The sequence below is a fragment of the Pyrgilauda ruficollis genome, unplaced genomic scaffold, assembly GCF_017590135.1.
Source record: "Pyrgilauda ruficollis isolate IOZ18807 unplaced genomic scaffold, ASM1759013v1 scaffold19, whole genome shotgun sequence".
Lineage (NCBI taxonomy): Eukaryota > Metazoa > Chordata > Aves > Passeriformes > Passeridae > Pyrgilauda > Pyrgilauda ruficollis.
In genome coordinates, this window is record NW_024518095.1 from 633713 (window position 1) to 652895 (window position 19183).

General features: G+C 35.7%; 1 protein-coding gene across 1 annotated transcript in view; it reads right to left on the bottom strand.

Moving 5' to 3' along the window:
* ADAMTS20 (ADAM metallopeptidase with thrombospondin type 1 motif 20) overlaps window positions 1-19183 on the bottom strand; it is an 86785-nt gene that overhangs the window by 19334 nt on the left and 48268 nt on the right. Inside the window, exons 19-28 of the mRNA XM_041465581.1 lie at window positions 18583-18709; window positions 17694-17904; window positions 17041-17205; window positions 16194-16358; window positions 14381-14503; window positions 13411-13518; window positions 12235-12399; window positions 11747-12037; window positions 11251-11412; window positions 9641-9817 (exon numbers count right to left, since the gene is read on the bottom strand). Of these exons, the coding sequence (XP_041321515.1) occupies window positions 9641-9817; window positions 11251-11412; window positions 11747-12037; window positions 12235-12399; window positions 13411-13518; window positions 14381-14503; window positions 16194-16358; window positions 17041-17205; window positions 17694-17904; window positions 18583-18709 (1694 nt within the window). The remainder of the gene's footprint in view (window positions 1-9640; window positions 9818-11250; window positions 11413-11746; window positions 12038-12234; window positions 12400-13410; window positions 13519-14380; window positions 14504-16193; window positions 16359-17040; window positions 17206-17693; window positions 17905-18582; window positions 18710-19183) is intronic.

The window sequence follows — 19183 nt, forward strand, 5'->3', positions numbered from 1 at the left end:
AGAGTGGATTGAACTCCAAGAAATGTATGTATTATTTACTATTACATTTAAGTAACTTGCACTGAAGAATTTTTAAGTTCTCTCTTGGAGTATGGCTTGATTTCAAGTTTCAAAAGGCAAAAGTGTTATATCACATTTCTCTGATGTTCAGAAGATATCTTAAGTCCTCATTCCATCTGCAGTCTGTAAGTCTGCTTTGCCACTTTTCTGACTGTGCTTTTGCAGCTATGGAAATGGAAGGGAAGAAGGACCTACAGACATCATCCAATCCATGATGCTGCTCAGTTTGAATCAGCTATACACGGACCATTCCTGACAGCAGTTTGTCAGTGTCGTCTTCAACGACAGGGATGCTACACCCTCACTTGCATGAAGTTCATCTTTTGTTCCTTCTCAGACTTTAGGCAGAGGGAGGTCAAAAATGTGGATATTCTTCTGTTCAAGCTCTACAGTGAGACTTCACAGTACAAGCTGCCAGTTCTATGCCACAAAAAAAGGCATATTTTTTACATGTTACAAGAACCATCAACTAAAAAATACAGATTTGGATTATCTGTCCTAGATTGAACCCTCAATGTACTTGTTAGAGCTGCCTGATAGTCCTTTCTGAATCCTTGCTAAACTTGGATTATGGTTTCACAATCACCATGCCTCACCTTAATTATTAAGAAAAATTTTAACAGACTCTGAAATTAATTTTTAACCCCAGATCCTTACCCATCCAATATAAGAAATATATTACTGTGAGCTGTCAGGATATTTTTATGAGGAAACATGTAGGCAAGCTTAAGAGTCCCAGAGCCACTTTATTCTAACATATGAAGAAAGCCTTCCTCTGTGACCTGAGTTATTTATAACTAGATTCTTCAGATTGCAATCATGACTTTCTAGTTAATGTTGGCCTAAACTTCATCCAGAAAGTATCACTGGATATTATTTTTGCATCAGAATTGCAGTATTTACAATAACACCTCTTCTGTATTCAGATAGCTTTCAAGTAAGAGTACTGCTCTGGGTTAAACTTATTTATAGCGTTACTTCAAAAGCATATATTTGAACACCACTTTTCAGGACACCTCCCCAGCAATTTCACCTCAATTACTTGTAATTAATTTAAAAAATCACAAGTGTGGTGTAGTATACATGACTTTTGTAATGGAAAGTATTGTTGAAGGTCAGTTCTCATTATTTTTTATGAGGGAAATTTTTAAGTTTACTTTTCAGAAGCCATTCTCCTCAGCACAGCAGCTCAGGAAGGACAGGCCCTGTGCAAAGGAACTGCCATTACCTACTGCCCTGAGTGGAATGGACCAGACGACAATCTGCTCCAACTATCATCATCTAATATTGGAATTTTTAAATTCAGAAACAAAAGAAGGCAGTGATCCTTTTCTCTAGTCAGCCCAAGAGGAACTCCTACTTTTTTTCCCCCTTTCAGTCTACCTACATATTCTGGCTGTGTAACAAGCTGAGAAGCAGGCACGCACCAAGTTTTTACCATCCACACTTTTTTCTGAGGTTTCCAGGTGTGTACTGGGGATGTTAACAGCAGAGTGCACTGCAGCACAACCTCACAGCTATTTACAAGTGGCAGCTGAGCCCAGAGACTGCTGTGACTCTCTGAGGTCATCTAACCTGGCCACTGTCCCCAGCCATACCTTTTCTGTCTGGACTGAGCATTGTCTGCTCCATAAAAAAACTGCTTCTATTGGACTCCTTTTTAGATAATTTTGTTTCAACTTTCATCTTAAGGGTTACAAAAAACTCCTGAATAATCATTTTCCAAGCATGTTGAAGTATATCTATTTAACAGATGGACATAAATGAGAAGCTACATACATCTACATACAAACACAAAAAAAGCAGGAATGATGGGGGAATAAAAGGCAGATTTTAGGGTTGATGCAGATAACAGGAAGGAAAAACTGCTATGAGAGGATATGTCTGGCATCTACTAGGAATGTGCTATTCCTCTTAAACATAAAGACATCCTGATTAAAACAAAGTCAGAACCATCAGCACATACATTGAAAGTAAAAGGATTTCACGTCTGAAGAAGCCACACTGCTGGTGATGCTGAGAAACTTTAGATGCTATTTTTTTAAGTTGACACCACATGATCTGAATTCTTTTGTCCAGTGCAGCTGGCAGTATTCTTACTGCCAGAAAATGGCAATCTGCCTGGATGTCAGTTGAACAATCATACTCTTTGCAGCTGTCGGAAAAAATCAAAACCAGAACCCTTGAGATTCCACTTAATGATCATCTACAGAATGCCTTTTATTCATTCCAGTTAGATTTGTGAGTAACTCTTAATTTGGCCTACCTTTCTGACATCTCAATACTATGCATTTCTCCAAGTTCAGAGCAAATAAAGCAGATGATCATGTCCTTCTTTGAAAGCCCTGTCATGTCTTTCCCCCTCAGGATGAACACCACTATTCTGCCCATCACTGCCTAAAGCCTGAAATCCTTCTTGATGCCAGCTACAGAGCATTTGAAAACCAGACCATGCTCGTGGGCAGACTAACTCCCCATGAGATACTATGCTCAGCTCCCCACCTGCAATACTCAGACAGGCTCCACTGTGCCTATGCTGTCTACATGTATTATTCATTAATGAGACTGAGCTTTTCCAGTCAGCAACCTTCTCTTTGTTTTACCTACATGACTCATATAACACTATTAGACTTTCAAACATGCTTTTAGCTATTGCAATAACACAAGAACAATCGATTATGGAGATGTTAATGTGGGTGGAAATTTAAAAATAATAATCCTATTTTCATGAATTCTCATTCAACAGTGATGACACATCATATCTGCTATCTCATTTACCTCTTCCTTTATATCTTCCATTTCATCTCTCATTTACAGTAAAAATTGAATTATCTAGCTATTCATCCTGTCTTACATGCTCTTCATTTGAGTCCTCTGTCTGGTTGCCATTTGAGAATTAGGAAACCAAGAGGTATTTCTGCCTCCTTTCAGCAGCCATTTGGCAGGCTCAGCTACCTCATGTGCAGTCTTAAATTTGTCACTGAAGGTTCTGCATGTTTCTCTGCCAGAAACTTTACCATCAGCCCTCATTCAAGCACCATTGAAACTGTCATTCATGACAGAATATATTAAAACAGTGAAAAGTATGATCAGCTTATTATTCGCTGGGAGTGAGAAAACAGATAAACAACTGTGTTCAGCCAGCATTCCTGCAGCAACTTATCTGCTATGTGTACCTTTTATCATCTTTCAGTTGAATGATATATACAACAGGCGGAGACAAATCATAATTAAAAATACAGAAGCATTAGTAAATTAAAAAACAAAACAAATACCCTCAACAAATAATTCTGCCTTACCCTTCCTTCTGAAATCAGCGGCAGTCAGGAACAGTGAGAGCTAGGCTCTCAATAGGTCTTTTTGAAAATCTAATCTACGAGTATAAATCTGTGTGAAATTCACAAAATTGCAGTCCTGCCCTGTGCCTTTGATACCTTCTGCAAGAGCTTCGTATGGGCACTTTCACCATGACAGCATCGCTGACCTGGCCAGACTTCAGCCAGACTCATCCTTCTGCACCCCACAGCCATGCAGCACTAGTAACACTTTTAAGCAATTACATGAAAGCAGAAGCACTGGAGCAGTGAGTAAAGTGCAAGCATCAAGAAAGAAGGTTGGCCGAAATGGAGACAGGAGACCTTAAGGAAATCCACCATGAGAAAAAGAAATGCAGGGAGTTCTCTCTGTTTCAAATAAATGGATAAATTTCCAGACACATTTTTCATATAGAGAATAACAGATGTATCTGTGTCCATCCAGCAGCTGTGTCCAAAAACCTCCACGAAAACTAAGCAGCAACCCAAAATTAGTCCATTTATTGCTTCCAAAAACTGGACATAATTTAACAGACTCTATCACAGGTAGTTTAGCCTCCAGCCTCCTGTGAAGCTGGGAAAAACTGAACAAATGCACAAGACTGACATGATCTGCACTCTCACTGAAAAGTAACTTTGGCCCTTTGAGAGGGACATTTTGTTCACAGGTCTTCACAATGAAAGTTGGAGCACATTTTTAATATGATGGAGGATGATATTATGGAAGCTACACTTCCACGAAGGGATTGCACAGTTAAAAAGCCTTTTCTTGTAATATTTTAACTATTTAAAACTTCATTTTATTATCTTAAGGAATAGGGCCTTTTCAATTAACCAGTTACAAAAGTAAGTAGGCACAAGACAGTTTTACAACAGTAGATGAATTAGTTTCAGCTGAATTTGCAAAAATTTAAAAATCAGCAAAAGAAATGCTGGATCCCAGCAAGTGCAAGCTCTAATTTATCATTTTTCGTCATGTTAGCAACAGCAAAACAGTAGCACAGAAATTAAAGGAATGACAAATACTAAGATTTAAAATCTAAGATTTTGTATTTAAACTTTAAAGAACTTGAAAAAAAAAGCAATATGTGCTGGCACAATACAGTATCGTCAGAAATTTTTTAAACTTCTCAGAAGCATAGAAAATACAACTTTTTCTATAGCACTTAACTAAATATAACTAAATGAATTAACACCTCCCCCATTTATATTAAATATTATTTTAGCGTGAGAATATGAGCATATTTTGGATGAGAAATGCAACATTTTACCTACCTTCACATATTGAAATCCAGTTTCCTTTCAACCTAAACCACTTTTCTGTATATTTTCAATTTACTAACAATATTTCCAATATTACATTTCCTGTACATAAATATGAGCAGGCATGGAAGCTTCTTGAGGACTGATTCAGCAGGAAATCTAAGTGTTTGATCCTGCTGTCACTGAAGGGAAAGGGCCATAAATAGATGCATGCTAGCTAGGGTTTTCGAAGCTGCCACACACACAAGCAGCTAAGAATGATTTTTTCAAGGATTTGACCAACTAGAACCCTTCAGCTTTTTTGAAAGTTCTAATAAATACACCAGTAGCCTCATTAAATGGCTGTATGTATTTAGGCATGGTATTACACATGACCTGCTTCTTTTCTCCTTTCATTATATTCTGGTCGCTGGGGTTTTGCATTTGGGTTTGTTTTTTGGGTTTTTTTTCTTTGTATTTTTTTTTGTGTGTGTGCACTTGAGTTTATTATTATTATTATTACTTATTGTTCTTATTTTGATTATGTCCCACTCTTACTTGTCCTCTTTCTAAGTGGAAGGTCTGAAAGTTCTGCAAACCTCTTCCTGCCAAAAGTGTTTTAGGAATGTAAAAACCATGTTATGTCTTTGAGATTAAGAATTGAGCATTATATTGTGATCCTCAATCTTCTCTGTGTTTTGTCACTCACTAAGTGGGAGGGGACTGGGCCACAAAATTACAGCTCCAGCAAAAGATTCGGGAGCTAGGATCTTTCAGCTTTGCCATCAAAGACTATCTATTTCAGTCCAGTTGGTCAATGGCATCAACACTGCTTGTAACAGTAACTATTTTTTTTGTGTCCAAATATAAGAGCTTTCCCCATGAAAACAAGATCACTGAAGTATGTATGAAGTTAATTTCAACACACAGGTTAAAGAAAACCCTCACTTTCAGCAAAAGTGGTTAGTATCTGTCCCACCCTTTATTTTTTAAGGGTTTTAAACATTAATATTCCTTAATAAAGAGCATAATAAATATAAACACAAAGCCACACAACATGCATGAAAAAGAAGGGTTAAAATGCAACTGTATTTCACAGACACAAGTTACAGTCATTAAATTAAATTATTACACATACATTATAACTTATTTATTATTTCAAGCTATACAGGCAACATAGCACCAAACAGAAGATTTTCCTCTGGATGAACATTACACAAATATTTTGTTTTTGAATTTTGGAAACAAGTATTTTCTTTCATTTTTATCAGAATGACCTGAAATAAAATTCACTACCCCAAGACTGTTTGATGACATTATCTGGGCAGTGACATCTGCTATCAGTTATCTCTGATAAGGCCCCCCTCCCACTTCCAAAGTTTTAAAAAATGAATAGCAGATGCTAACATCAAGATTTCAGGCAGTGGGATATTATTATTATAATTTAATGTGCTGTATTGGCAATGAGGTATTTTGAAGTTCAACATTAGGCAGCAGCAGAAGTAGAGGTAAAAAACTGAAGGTGGTTTTGAAAACCAAGTTCACTGATTCTGAATTCCCTTTTAATATAAAAGATTATTTTAAAAGATATAAATACTTTTTACACACTAGAAAAAGTGAATGAAGGCACTTATCATACATAGCAAGAATTTTTGCATTAAAATGAAAACAAATAAATATTTTCTGTATGCAAGTTTGGCCTGCTTCTGCTCCTGGAGAAGTCAATGGGATGCCTGGCAGTAACAACACTGGAAGGGAACTGGGACTACTTCTAAAAAATAGATTCATATACTTAAGAATTAATAGTAGATTTCTTCCACTACTGCAAAGACAGAATTACATCTAAATTATTCTGGAGCAAGTAAGTAGAAAACTGAAGCACTAGAAAGACAGCCAGTTTAAAGAATATTACATCATGTGTCTGAAGGGGAGTAAGTAACACATTTCTGAGACTTCAGGGTGACTTTGAAAATAATCCATTATTTTCATGCCTATTTTCTCTGAAATCAAAAGTAATACTTATGAATTACATAAAAATTCTAAAAGTGAGGAAAAGAAAAAGAATGAAAACCATTATTTTATAAACATTTCAGACAAAAAAAAATTATCTTTTGTAAGGAGCTATCTCTTCTTTCCAAAGAAACAAGAAAGGATGAGAGCCAAACATATTTCAAGTTGAGACATATCTGGTTAAAATTTTCATGATAAAATTAGGTAACTACCAACACTCATACAAGAATTGATTGCCCAAATGAAATACAAAGCTTCAACTGCTACCATGAACTGCCTAAGCAGAAACCTTGCTGTTTGGTACCTGGATCTTCAAGAGTTTTTGCAGGCACTGAAAAAGTACAGAGGGCCAAAAATAAGATCAAATTCCTCAATTAATCAAAATTCTTGTTGTCCAAAAATGTGAACAAACTTTCCTCACTATGCAAAGCCTGAAGGTATTGTCTTCCTATATATGAATAGCTTATTCTATTCCTCAAGTGTAAGCCCAAGCTTCCTAAAATCTTTAGAAAATATAAAAAAAATTAAAGGTATAAACCTTTAGAATTTGAGATTTACTTGTGTCACATCCATTTGGACAACTTCAGGAACCAGGGGCACAGATCAGGAGGGGAACACAGCCTTTAAGCTTTGTGAGGGTGAGCTCCAGGAGCCAATGACAGACACTATGAAGTGTAACAGCCAGCAGCTGCTAAACTGCAGAAAGCATCTACCAAAATTCTGACTTCAGATCATAAACTGAACCTTCCTTGCAAGGACCCTTCTGTGCATTTACAAGATATGTTTTGTGTTAATTATGTTGTGTAAAATTAATCAGTAACTATAATAATAAAACAAATGTACTTAGAAAGCATACTGCTAAAAGTCCTCTGTTCTCAAATATATAGAGACAGCTAGAATCACAGAATCATGGAGGTTGGAAATTACTTCCAAGATCACCTAGTCTTGCATGACAGTTTCTGCTTAGGTTTTAACACTGGAATCCCACTAGTAGACACAAAAGTTCAATGCATTGCTCACCTGGCACAGAAATATTACTCAATACTTCTGTGACAAATATAGTTATTTGTCTGGTTTTTGCAATCTTACAGAGATGGGGGTAAGTGTAGATGTGACAGGCTTGAGGACTTGAGCAGCCAGAGAGCATCTAGTCATTAACAGTTGCTATATTAGAACATATTTTATGCCAGAAATGTGGAAGATAAGCAGGGCCACGATCTATTGCCAAACTGAAAAATCACTAGTCAACCATGGCTAGAAAATGCTGTTTGTACTAGGCTACAACAGAATTCCAGTGAATAAAGTTTTACTGCTCCATCCTAATAGTCATCCTTAATGAATAAATTCTGCTCTGCTTAAACAGCAACAAAAACCAACTAATTCTCTGTGTTGGCAGCATTCAAACTAGCTAAATTATTTAAATGACAGCATAATATGTGAGCCTGCTTTTATTTCCTGAATCTGCTATGTTTGTTTCTGCAGCATGAGATAGTGTGATGAAATTAAATATTTTATGGCTTAACCATAGAGCTTGCAATTATATATAAAATAGGCCTCTCTCTCTGATAAACAGAATACATTCTAAACTTTGTTTTTGAAGGATTAAAATGGCTTTTTATGTCACTTGAGAAATAAACCAACATGAAAATCTTTATAAAACTGAGCCATACACAGCATTTACAATTCAAGATCTTATAGGTAATCTATTAATGTAGGGCAAACTGAATTATTCAGAGAACAAACAGGTTGTGAATAATTCTTGATCTAAAAGGAAAACAAAATTTGAGTTCAAAAGCAATTGTATGCAGAACCCTGCTTGTCTTCTCAACATCTGATGAATATTAATTAGCAAGTCACCACTAATTATTTGGAGAATGGCTAAATAAGATAGTCTGGTGTCTGCTAAACACAAACCCTAAACTCTGCTTTGTGTAGTGGAATAAAGAGATAACTGTGGTAAACTGTTAAATCAAAGTTACATTTTACAGTCTCTTTGCAATAAATCAGAATAGCTTACATAAACATTAGCAATTGTTACAGTTGTAATTGGACATTTTTATAAAATGCTGCCATATTAATTAAAAGAGACAAATTACACAATTTTATTAATAAAACAACCCAAATAAGTGTTGTCCCAGACCATCTCTCAGGGATGTCACTGACAGGCATTTTGCTGATTTTGAGGGAACCAGAACTGGATCCAGCCTCCTTTGATTGCCTTTATTCCCCTTAGAATTTAGCACAATAATCAATACTGTTGTCAAATTCACAGCTTGGGAATTATAATGTGCTCTATACTGCAGAGCTTGCTATGATTACTTCAGTATGTTAATAATCTGCTAGTGGCAATTTTAAAGATTAATGGTGATTGCAGTAGGCATTTTTACACATTAATAGACAGTGACATGTAGACAATAACATATTATAGTTACATACATAATTATACATAGATAACTTTAATTACTCCCTGTTTTAAAACCACTAATATAAACTTTTATACACAAATGTACAAGTGACACGGAGCAAAATGTTTGATGACAGAGTATAATATACATGGATGTGAGTTATTTTATACTTAAATATACTATAGGAAAAAAGTTATGCACTAAAAAGTTTAGGGTGTTTTTGTAAATATAAATATGTAGATAATACTACAGCATAATTTACAGCATAAACTTGTAAATTTAAACACATATCAAATTGTAACCCTTCCAAATGGGACACCTATTAGGTACTGTAATCAGTTATGATGATTTCTGGTAATTTTCTAAATACTCCCTGTGATGCTTTAGAGACCATGATATTGTTCCCACTGAAGGAAATGGCTGCTTCTCATTCAATTCTATGACTGCAGGAACAATTTCTCTATAAAACTACATTGACAATATTCCACACGCGTTATTATTTCACTGTTATCAAATTTTAAAAATGACATAAAAATCTTTAAAAGACACAGGGAAATAGAATAACAGAAAGAACAAGAAAGCAAACAATATTATTGAATGCTATCGTACCGATTTCCACGGTCCCCGATGCCAAGAAACATCACCAGGGCAAGAATGGACATTACATTGTGCCATGTTAGGTGGCTTGTCTAGAATTTCACAGTTTTGATCACCCAACATTTGGCCAGTGGGAAGCTGACAAATCACCAGTCTTGTCTTTATTCCATCTCCACAAGTCTGAGTACACTGAAACACAGAAATTGATATGCAATAATTTTATTAACAGAGTCATCACATACCATCAAACCAAAATTCATAGCAATCTTCAGTACATCACATTATTTACTATGTCTATTTCCATATTCCCTGGATGCTCTTTTCAAGAATAAGGACTTAAAAGTCTAATCTCATGTAATTCTCTCACCAAAACCTTTACCAAATGACATTTTTATGGTTTATCAAGTGATTTTCTGCAGAAAGTCTCAGTTACAGACACTCCATTAAGGAGAAGTAATTGTGAGAATAAATGTGCATGAATCTCTTCCTTTAATACGAGGAAAATATAGAAATTTGTCTTATAAGTAGTTTTCCCTGCCAGACAGTGGCAGAAAATTCAGATACTGGGCACACTTTTACACAGTCCAGTTTATACAGACTAAGTGCAAAATACTTATAGGATGTGTTTTCTGGGTTTCAGTTAGCCTGTAATTCTTCAATAGCAGTTCTCATTCCTAATGAGCTCTTAAAGCCAATCTATAATAGTTCAAACCTTTTTATTGTATCCTCAATTATTCTAAATTAGAAAAAAAAACTGTATCATCTGCATGAACTGTATCCCAAGTCTATGGCTGTGGACAGAAAAAATATGACATTTAGACTGACCTTGAGAACTGAATGGCTAAATCGGGCCAAAAAAAGGAGAAAAAAGGTAAAACAAATAGTCACTCAACCAATTTTTCTTCTCTTTTCAATTCCAGTAACTGATTTGCAAAAGTAGGAAAAGTGGGCAAGAATCACAGGAGATTATATTAGAATAAATGCAAAAATAATCAGCTTTAACTCTTTCTGTAGCATTTGAGCAGGAGTGTGTGGTCAAGATATGACATCACACAGCACGGTGATGTCCAATCACATCGAATGTGTCATCAAAATGTTCTAACCCAGGCACAACTTTTACATGCATGATCCTATCTCCATACTTCTAATCTGTAACTACAGCCCTGTAACCACTACTACTTGCAGTTACTATTGTTAGCACCTATGAAATTACATGAAATGAAGTTTCTCTACAGCTTCTTATACTCATTTTTTTTCTTAGACTAGTGCTATTGCACTGTGGTTTTTCCACATACAATCCAGCTTTTTGTAATAGAATATAATTTTCTGTGCCTCAAGATACATGTTGTACAACAACTATATGATTTGTTGATACTGTATATCCTTAGCTTCACACAGTACTTACATCTTTTGGATGTATATTTACATAACTCGTATTTCCACTACAGTTCTGGATTTGATCGAAGAATAAAGTTTAGATAAACTCATTCTTTTTAAATTTTAAACTCTATTAAATAAGTAAAAACAAGGTGTTCAGTTCCACTCATGATCACATAATTAAGTTTCTGCTTCTAAGCTCATGTAGTAAACAATGTTCCCCTTTGTAAATGAAATGCTCTTACTTCTCCCCAGTTCCCAAAGTTCCACTGTGGGCAGGGTCCAGAATCACAGTGTCTCGACTCAGAAGGTTTTGTTGCCTCATCACAATTACTGGCACTTCTTCCTTCTTCATCCTGGCATACTACAACTCGGCGCTGAAATCCACCTGCACAAGTACTAGAACACTACCAAAACAGGTAAAAATACATTTTGCCATTGCATGATCAAAGAAATATAAAATATGTTGGTTAAAACAGACGCTTGGTTTTAAACCTTAACTCTCAAAACTGAACTTTTCAGATAAAAATGACTACTATACAGAAGTATTTTAAATTGAAATCACACAAAAATTACCCTCAGAATTTAATATGTTTTGAATAATAATAAGAACAAGAATAACAATACTTTTTAAAATGAATGTGATTTTGTTTTGACCAAATCTGTACTGCAATAACATTTCTAGAAATGTTAACACACGCGTGACAGCACAAATTAATATATTCTAAAAAAATTTCTTACTGCTCCCCAGGGTCCAGTTCTCCATTGATATCCTCCCACGGAAGGACGGTTCCACTGGTTTAAACTGTCTTGTGGAGGGTGTATTGGGAGGTAACCTGCTTCTGGAAAATGGCTTGGATGGTCATGTAGTTTTGGAACATGATGATAAACTGGTGGGCATGGTGGCATGTTACATTCCTGTTCCTTAGGAGGTCGGCCTTCAGGATCACAGTAATTCTCACTGATTTGCTGATGATAATTGACACAGATGACTTGTCTTGTTACTATTCCACTGTCACATGTAACTGTACACTGACCAAAAGATTAGCACAGTGTTTGTCACAGAAAATTGATGATTAATAAACAAATGCATTTATATTTACTTTTGAGAAGAACAAACATATTTTTGTTTTTTCAAGGGATGAAAAAAAGGACTCTCAATTTCTAAACAGAGACTTGGCCAAAAATCTAAATACACACATTAGAAAATTGTTACAATTAATACTTACAGGGGACCAATTTCCAACTTTCCACTCTCCACATGGGCTAAAGCAGCTTGAAATTTCAACTGGTCGTGGTAAATGAGCACACAAAGACTCATCTGCTATCTCTCCATGAGCATCTCTACAACTCACATAGCGAGCACGATCGCCCTTCCCACAGGATGCAGAGCACTGTCAGTGAACAATTCAAGGTCATCGCATTTTAGGAGACTAAAACAAGATCATGCAAGCATCTAAAATAATAACATAGTTTCTGTTGGCCTGGAACTGAATTGCGTGGCCTTAATTCTCGTGAAGTATTTCAGTGTATATAAACAGACATTTAAACTACAACATGGAAGAATTACACAGTTGCAAATAGCAACAGAAACATGATGCAATATTTACAGGAACTGTTAAAATAAAAACTGATACTAACAATCCATTTGCCATGATGGTTTGTATTAGCAGATTCCATTGAGCCCCTTCTGATGCATTTATAGCTGAGGAGTTCAATGTGGACTTAATGAAGGGCTGCTGTGTAGCCTCAGTTTATGCACCCTTTAGTGCTATTTATTTGAAATAGCTGGGCAAAAATATAACTGCACTATATGCTTTGTTAAATATCTCAAGGGATTAACAGTCACATCCACATTTCATAGATAATTTTAGATTTTCTCATTGCAATCAAGTAAAACTAATTTTCAACATTATCAAAGTAAAAACCTTACATTGAAGAAAATTTATGTAGGAACTGTTTCACTAATGCTTATTTTACAAAAAATTGTCAAATTAGATCTTTAAAGACTCCAACTGTTTAATATTACTATCCACATAAAAGATTTAAATAATATTTTAAAATCAAAGATGCTCCAAATACTTAGAAATTGATCAATTGCATTAAAAAACCACTTCCTAGTGCACTGTCAATCATACAAAAACTATTTCACTCAGAACCCCAGCTCCTAGAATTCTGCTTTTATTCCTATTATTTTTCCTGGTTGAATTTGAAGCACACAGTTTGCTGGAAGTGTCCATCTGCTCCTTAAGGAACAGTTTCATTTCTTAAGAAAATATTAGAACTCCTTTGTAATCTATTCCAAGCAGATTTCAGTCTGAAAAATATCTTAATGAAAGCTTCATGGAAAAATGGATGAATGAGTGGAGGGATGCCTTGCAAGGTGTGACTGCTGTATCACATACTGGGGTCCATGATCCATATCTCCATTGGGTCACCTTCCCCACATGAACTAGAGGAAGTGAAGTAGTCCATAATTTTGTATTTTCTGGACAAGAGGGCAATTCACATTCCTGTGCGGGCGAGGAAAAAGAAAAAACCTTTTGAAATATACACTTTGGAAGAGCCAAATGTAAAGCAAATGGTTAGCATTTAATTAACATGTAAATACCATCTTTTACATTTTTCCTGGAATTATGCAAAAAACCTTTCATTGAATTGCTTTGTTTTGTTTTAAATGGAGTGTCAAAGAAAATTTATTTGATCTTAAAACTGCATTAGCAATAACTAATAATATTGGCATTTTGAGAAAGAACAGTTTTGGCCAACTTGTTGGAGAGAAGGAGCATAGACATTACAGTTTCCTGCTTCAGAGCCAAGGCAGCACAGAAGGACCAAGCAAAGACAGTGGCTGTGCTATCCTGTCCTTTATACCTTCAGCTACTGAGAACATAAATTTGCCCAGTTTCAATCAGTAGCCAAACAGGTACCACAATTAAAAATGCAAAGGATAATCAAACCCAGTGTTTGCACATCTAAGTGGAAATAAACTACACCAATTAACTGGCTTTTATATTTAGAAGCTTATTAAAGAAACCAGTTGGGTACTATTTATTAAGCAGGATGGCAAGCAGTGTCCTTACAATATTCTACATGTTGGAGCTTCCCCTCCTGCCAAATAATCACAGGCCTTTGGATTCCTTGAAGTCATATACTCTATCAAAATCAAATGCCAACTTTCAAACCTATCTTAAAATTACCCTTCTTTTACTTAATTCCCTAGGCAAAATTTGACGTTTGTGAAGAAAAGCATAGAGTTTCAGTATTTTGTTCACATTTTAGAAGTGATGTCCTCCGACTTCCCACACAGAGTCAGTAGAAAAGAGTTGCATTCAGCCGCTTTTGACAGAGAAGTAGAGCTGTTTTTTAACTTACTTGACTGTCTCTAGGACGAGTGGCAGCATTGCACTCCCTGTCGTCGCTCAGAATAACGCGGTACGTCCCAGTAACACATTTGACTGCGCGCACCTGGTATCCGCGTCCACACGTTACAGCACACTGTTGAAGGCGGGAGTTTCACACACTTGAAATAGTGCTATTTATAACCAAATTTCATTTTTAATTACATTTTCTACTTTGCAATGCTTTCTAGAATGAATAGGAATGACTACTGAGATGGTGTTAACTTCCTTTGTGGCAGACCAACAGATACTTAACCAGTGTTCGCAGCCCACCAATGAACAGTGCTGGTGCAGGACAAAGGCTTTCTCTCTTTCCCCTTTTCTATCCCATGCAGTGAGTAGGCTGGAGGTTGGGCAGGAGACTGGGAAGGAACACTGCCAGAACAGCTCACCTGACCTGATCAAAGGGACAATCCTGCTCTATAATGTCATGCCCTGCAATAAAAACTGGTGAAGAGAGAGTAGAGGAGGGGAAAGGGAGGAGTAAGGAGTAGCTTCAAATGAATGACTAACTGCAGCTGTTAAACATCTTTCCCTTCACTACTAGAGTCAAACTAGAGTTTGACCAGAGAGCACTCAAAGCTGCCACCTAAATCACTAGATGGCTGAAAATATTATGACACAAATCCTATTGCTACAGATGTTGTGGTTCAAGCAAAGTACTTGTAAAAACCTGGTTGTGAATGGCTATTACCAGGTGGTACAGTGGAAAAACTGCAATGAAAGGTTCTGCTCCAGTGACATAGAGTGGTAAATTACTTGTACAAGCTATTTCAGAAAACTATTTTTTATTCATAAGGATTCTATCACAGGACTGAATTAATCTTTTATTTAGCTTTTGCATTTAGCCTGTAGGAATGGAAATTCATGGCCCTGTGATCACAAGATTACATTACGTTAGATAACAATGTGGTTATCGCTAAGGTAAAAAAGTAAAAGAAATGTCTAAATTGAAAATATACTTAATTTACAAAAGTATATTTATTCTGTATTTTGATAACAGGTTGTATGTAATAAGATAAAGATTACATGCTATTTGGTGATGATTTTCCACTAATATCCAAGAAACCCTGTTTCTTGGATAAGTATTCTCTTGGTTTGAGTAACCTGATCTTATAAAAGCCACATGAAGTTGAGTACCTCATATTTTTCATTAATTCTCATCTATTTACTGACAAAAGTTTCCTTCACAAATTAATTCACTTTTTCCTAGCGTTTTAAATCCACTTTGGTTTACATTCAATGAGAGTCACACAGGAACATATTTTTCAACAGCACTTTCACATAAAGAGACAGCAGATCTTATATCACTAAATGTAAAAACAAAATGTAGCAATAAAATACTAAGTCCTTTTCCCTGCTATTATTAGCATATACATGTCTATGATTGATTGAAGTATATTGTAGATTGAAGACTGATCTATATTAATTGAAGCTACCACTTGAATATGCCCACTTACCTATAAATACTTGGTCTTTTACCTGTCTCATTCATCTGAATAGTCTGCTACCCTCATTTTCATTATTCTGGTGATGTAATACACTGATTGTATAAAACATCTTTAATGTTAAGGCTCAGGACCAATTACTGTTTTAGGCATTTAACTTCTATATGGGTGTTCCTAAATTACAAGTTAGATAGCCAATAGGACCCTGCAAACAAACATGTGAATCAATTCAACTAAAACAACTGCTTAAGATTCAACTAAGTGCTTAAAAAGTATTGTTTTGTGATTGCTCATATCCTGAACTATAAAACAAGAAGCCAGAAATCCTTATGTACTCACTGATCCCCAAGGCCCTACTTGCCAAGATGCACATTCATGAAGTTCACACGGTGTTATTGACTCTGGTCTGTCATTTGGGTTACAGAAATCATCTCTCAGTTGTTCATCATTAAGTTGGCACCAGACTTGACGATGCTTCATTCCTCTGCCACATGTCACAGGACACTGTAAAATTATTATAAACATCAGTTTGCAGAGACATGAATCCGCATTAAGGCTTCAATTTCTTTCAGTAACTTGTTGAGTTTTAGAAATCACATAAGTAACAAAAATAATCCATGAATGTAAGTAGTCCAAGAAACCGTACTTTTTAATGAGCATTTCATTTTCTGTTAAGTTCAATTCAAGTGCTAATACAAAGAAATTACTATTAAGATTCTAAAGCTGCAAATGATGAAAACTATGTGCAGATCATTTATTTCCAATACAATAACAGTGCATATATCACAGTTTTCACTGGAAAAATGTTTAAACTGTCCGCAATTCTTTTATATCCATCTAATCTAATAAAATTATTATAATTCTATTAAACAATTGGCTGTGTAGTGGTCATTGCTTCATAAAAAAGGAAGGTATGCAAATTACTGCAAATACATTTACTTTACGTATCTTCACTACCTCATTTTAATGTAACAAAATTAAGGAGAAAATAAATTTTAGGAGTGTTTTACAGAAGTTCTCATGCCAGTCATAGATGTGTGATACGTATCAGACAAATCATAGGACTTAAGAACTTTCAAAACTATGTGGCACAAAATAAAATAAAACCCCTAAACACTTAATGCAACTTATTTTAATATCGATGACCAGGACCAAATGTACTTTAAGTTTTACAAAGTTTCATTACCTCACTCCAGTCAGTAACTGACCAGCTTGGACATAAGAATTCATTGCAGCTCTGTGTTACAACTCTTGGAAGTTCCTGGCATTCTCTGTCAGGAAGATGACGTCCCAAGTTGTTCATACAAAAAGCTTCTCTGGTTCTGACACCTCTTGCACAGCTCCTGGAACACTGTATAGTTATGAAACAGGAAACAAGACAATAAAACCAGGCCAAAATACATTATCAGCCTTAAAGGTAAAAGATGTTAAGGATTGTGCCAGACAAAAGCATCCTCCATTTAATCCACAGAACGCTAATATGTTAATTTGAGATAAATTCAGCACTTTGTATAATTGTTCCAAGACAAAGCTCTAATGAAGACCAAAATCAAAATTGCACAGAATTAAATTGTTAAGTAAATAATATATACACCTTTATTTACCAGACCTTCACTGCTGACATCCAAAACCAAGCTGCAAAAAAAGCTATCGATTCTTATAAAAATATAAGGAAGTTGCGGAAATATAAAGGCTGGTATTAGCTGATTTTACATATACGTATTTGTAAAACATTGCTTCCTTTTAGTTATTAAAGTAAAAAAATATAGAGGATTAAACATTTTGTCTGAATGCTAACCAGAACTATAATGGTACAACTATAAAGTTTTAAATCTGTACCTCTGACCATTCTGTGTAGTGCCAGCTTCTTAACGTACAGTCACCATGGCAAGGCTCTCTGGCTGGTGGTTTCTGCTGATCAGCACAGTACTTATCCTCCACTGGAGCACTGAGTCCTCGTGCAATGGAGTACTTCATGCAGTGGATCTCAACAGACCGATGCCCTGGGCCGCACTTCGATGTACAGTCACTTTTGCCAACACTGTGCCACCTAAAATGACAAACTGTTATAGAAAGCTAACTATGTTTTAAAAAATATGACCATGGCAATTAGAGCACTCAGAGAGTGTACCAAGAATCAAAATGTAAATATAGATATGCATTTCAGGGAACAAATAAAACCATAAACTCTATCTCTTGAAAGCAATATAAAAGAATTTGACTTATAGGTTTAAAAGAACTTTTTTAAATTTAAAGGATCTCTCATCTTAATCCCCTAGGTGACTTTGAAAAATGTAAGCTATAATTCTAACTCTTCTTCCTCTGAATATTTCAGTGTGGGCTATCTTGGAGTGCAAAAACACCAGTCTGTTTCAAATTATTTCCAGTTGTGGATACAATTCTGGTGGAAAATGTAATTCATGCAGCAACATAAGTTTTTGTGTCAGAATACATAGAACATATTCACAATTCTAACAAGAGATTTTGTACTTTACCAATAAAAATTAGAAAAGTACCCTAGTTCTATGTGGAGTTGAAGGTGTAAATATCACGTATAAAGCCATTACACCAACAGATTTAAGGAAAACAAGGAGAGATGGGAAAGATGAAGAAGGTAGAGAGGGATGAAGGGACAGAGGATAAAGCAATCTGAATTAACTTGTTTCAATGTCAATCAATAAAAGCATATAAAACCACAATAACTCCATTAGTTGGGAACATTTTTTACCTTAATTCACATTCTGTATTACACTCCTCGAAGACACCTGGTACAGTGGGTATAAGTTCACATCTTTGATCAGACACTACCACACGATCACTCTTACGTATACAAGTCATTCTTCTTCTTCGAGTACCTTGAAAAAGCATCAGAAGTAAATAAAGGGCTAAATTAAGAAAGACTGTCTTATGGATTCCATTAATCAGTTAGCAACTGAGATGCCCCATTAACACAAATTGCTGTACACAGCAGATTCTGCACAAACATGCTCCTTTGTGCAGCTCACTACATTCCAGGTGGAGAACAACCTTTTCCAGTCACCTTCTCCACCTCCCAGCTGTCCTAGAGTGGTCTCATGGGATATCAACTTCCAGAGAACTACAGAAGTGCAACAGTCCACTTACTCATCAGGCTAAGTATTCCAAACACATAATGTATGTCCTGCTAATTAACATATTTCCTAAACCACCATGCTATCTTAGATGTTGTGATCCTTTCCCTTAAAGAAGCAGAAAAATTGATCACAGGGGACCAAAAAGATCTGGAGTTCTGGGAGAAATATCACAGTTAACAGCTGTTCTGCTTCTCTAGCACATGAGTATGTATACAA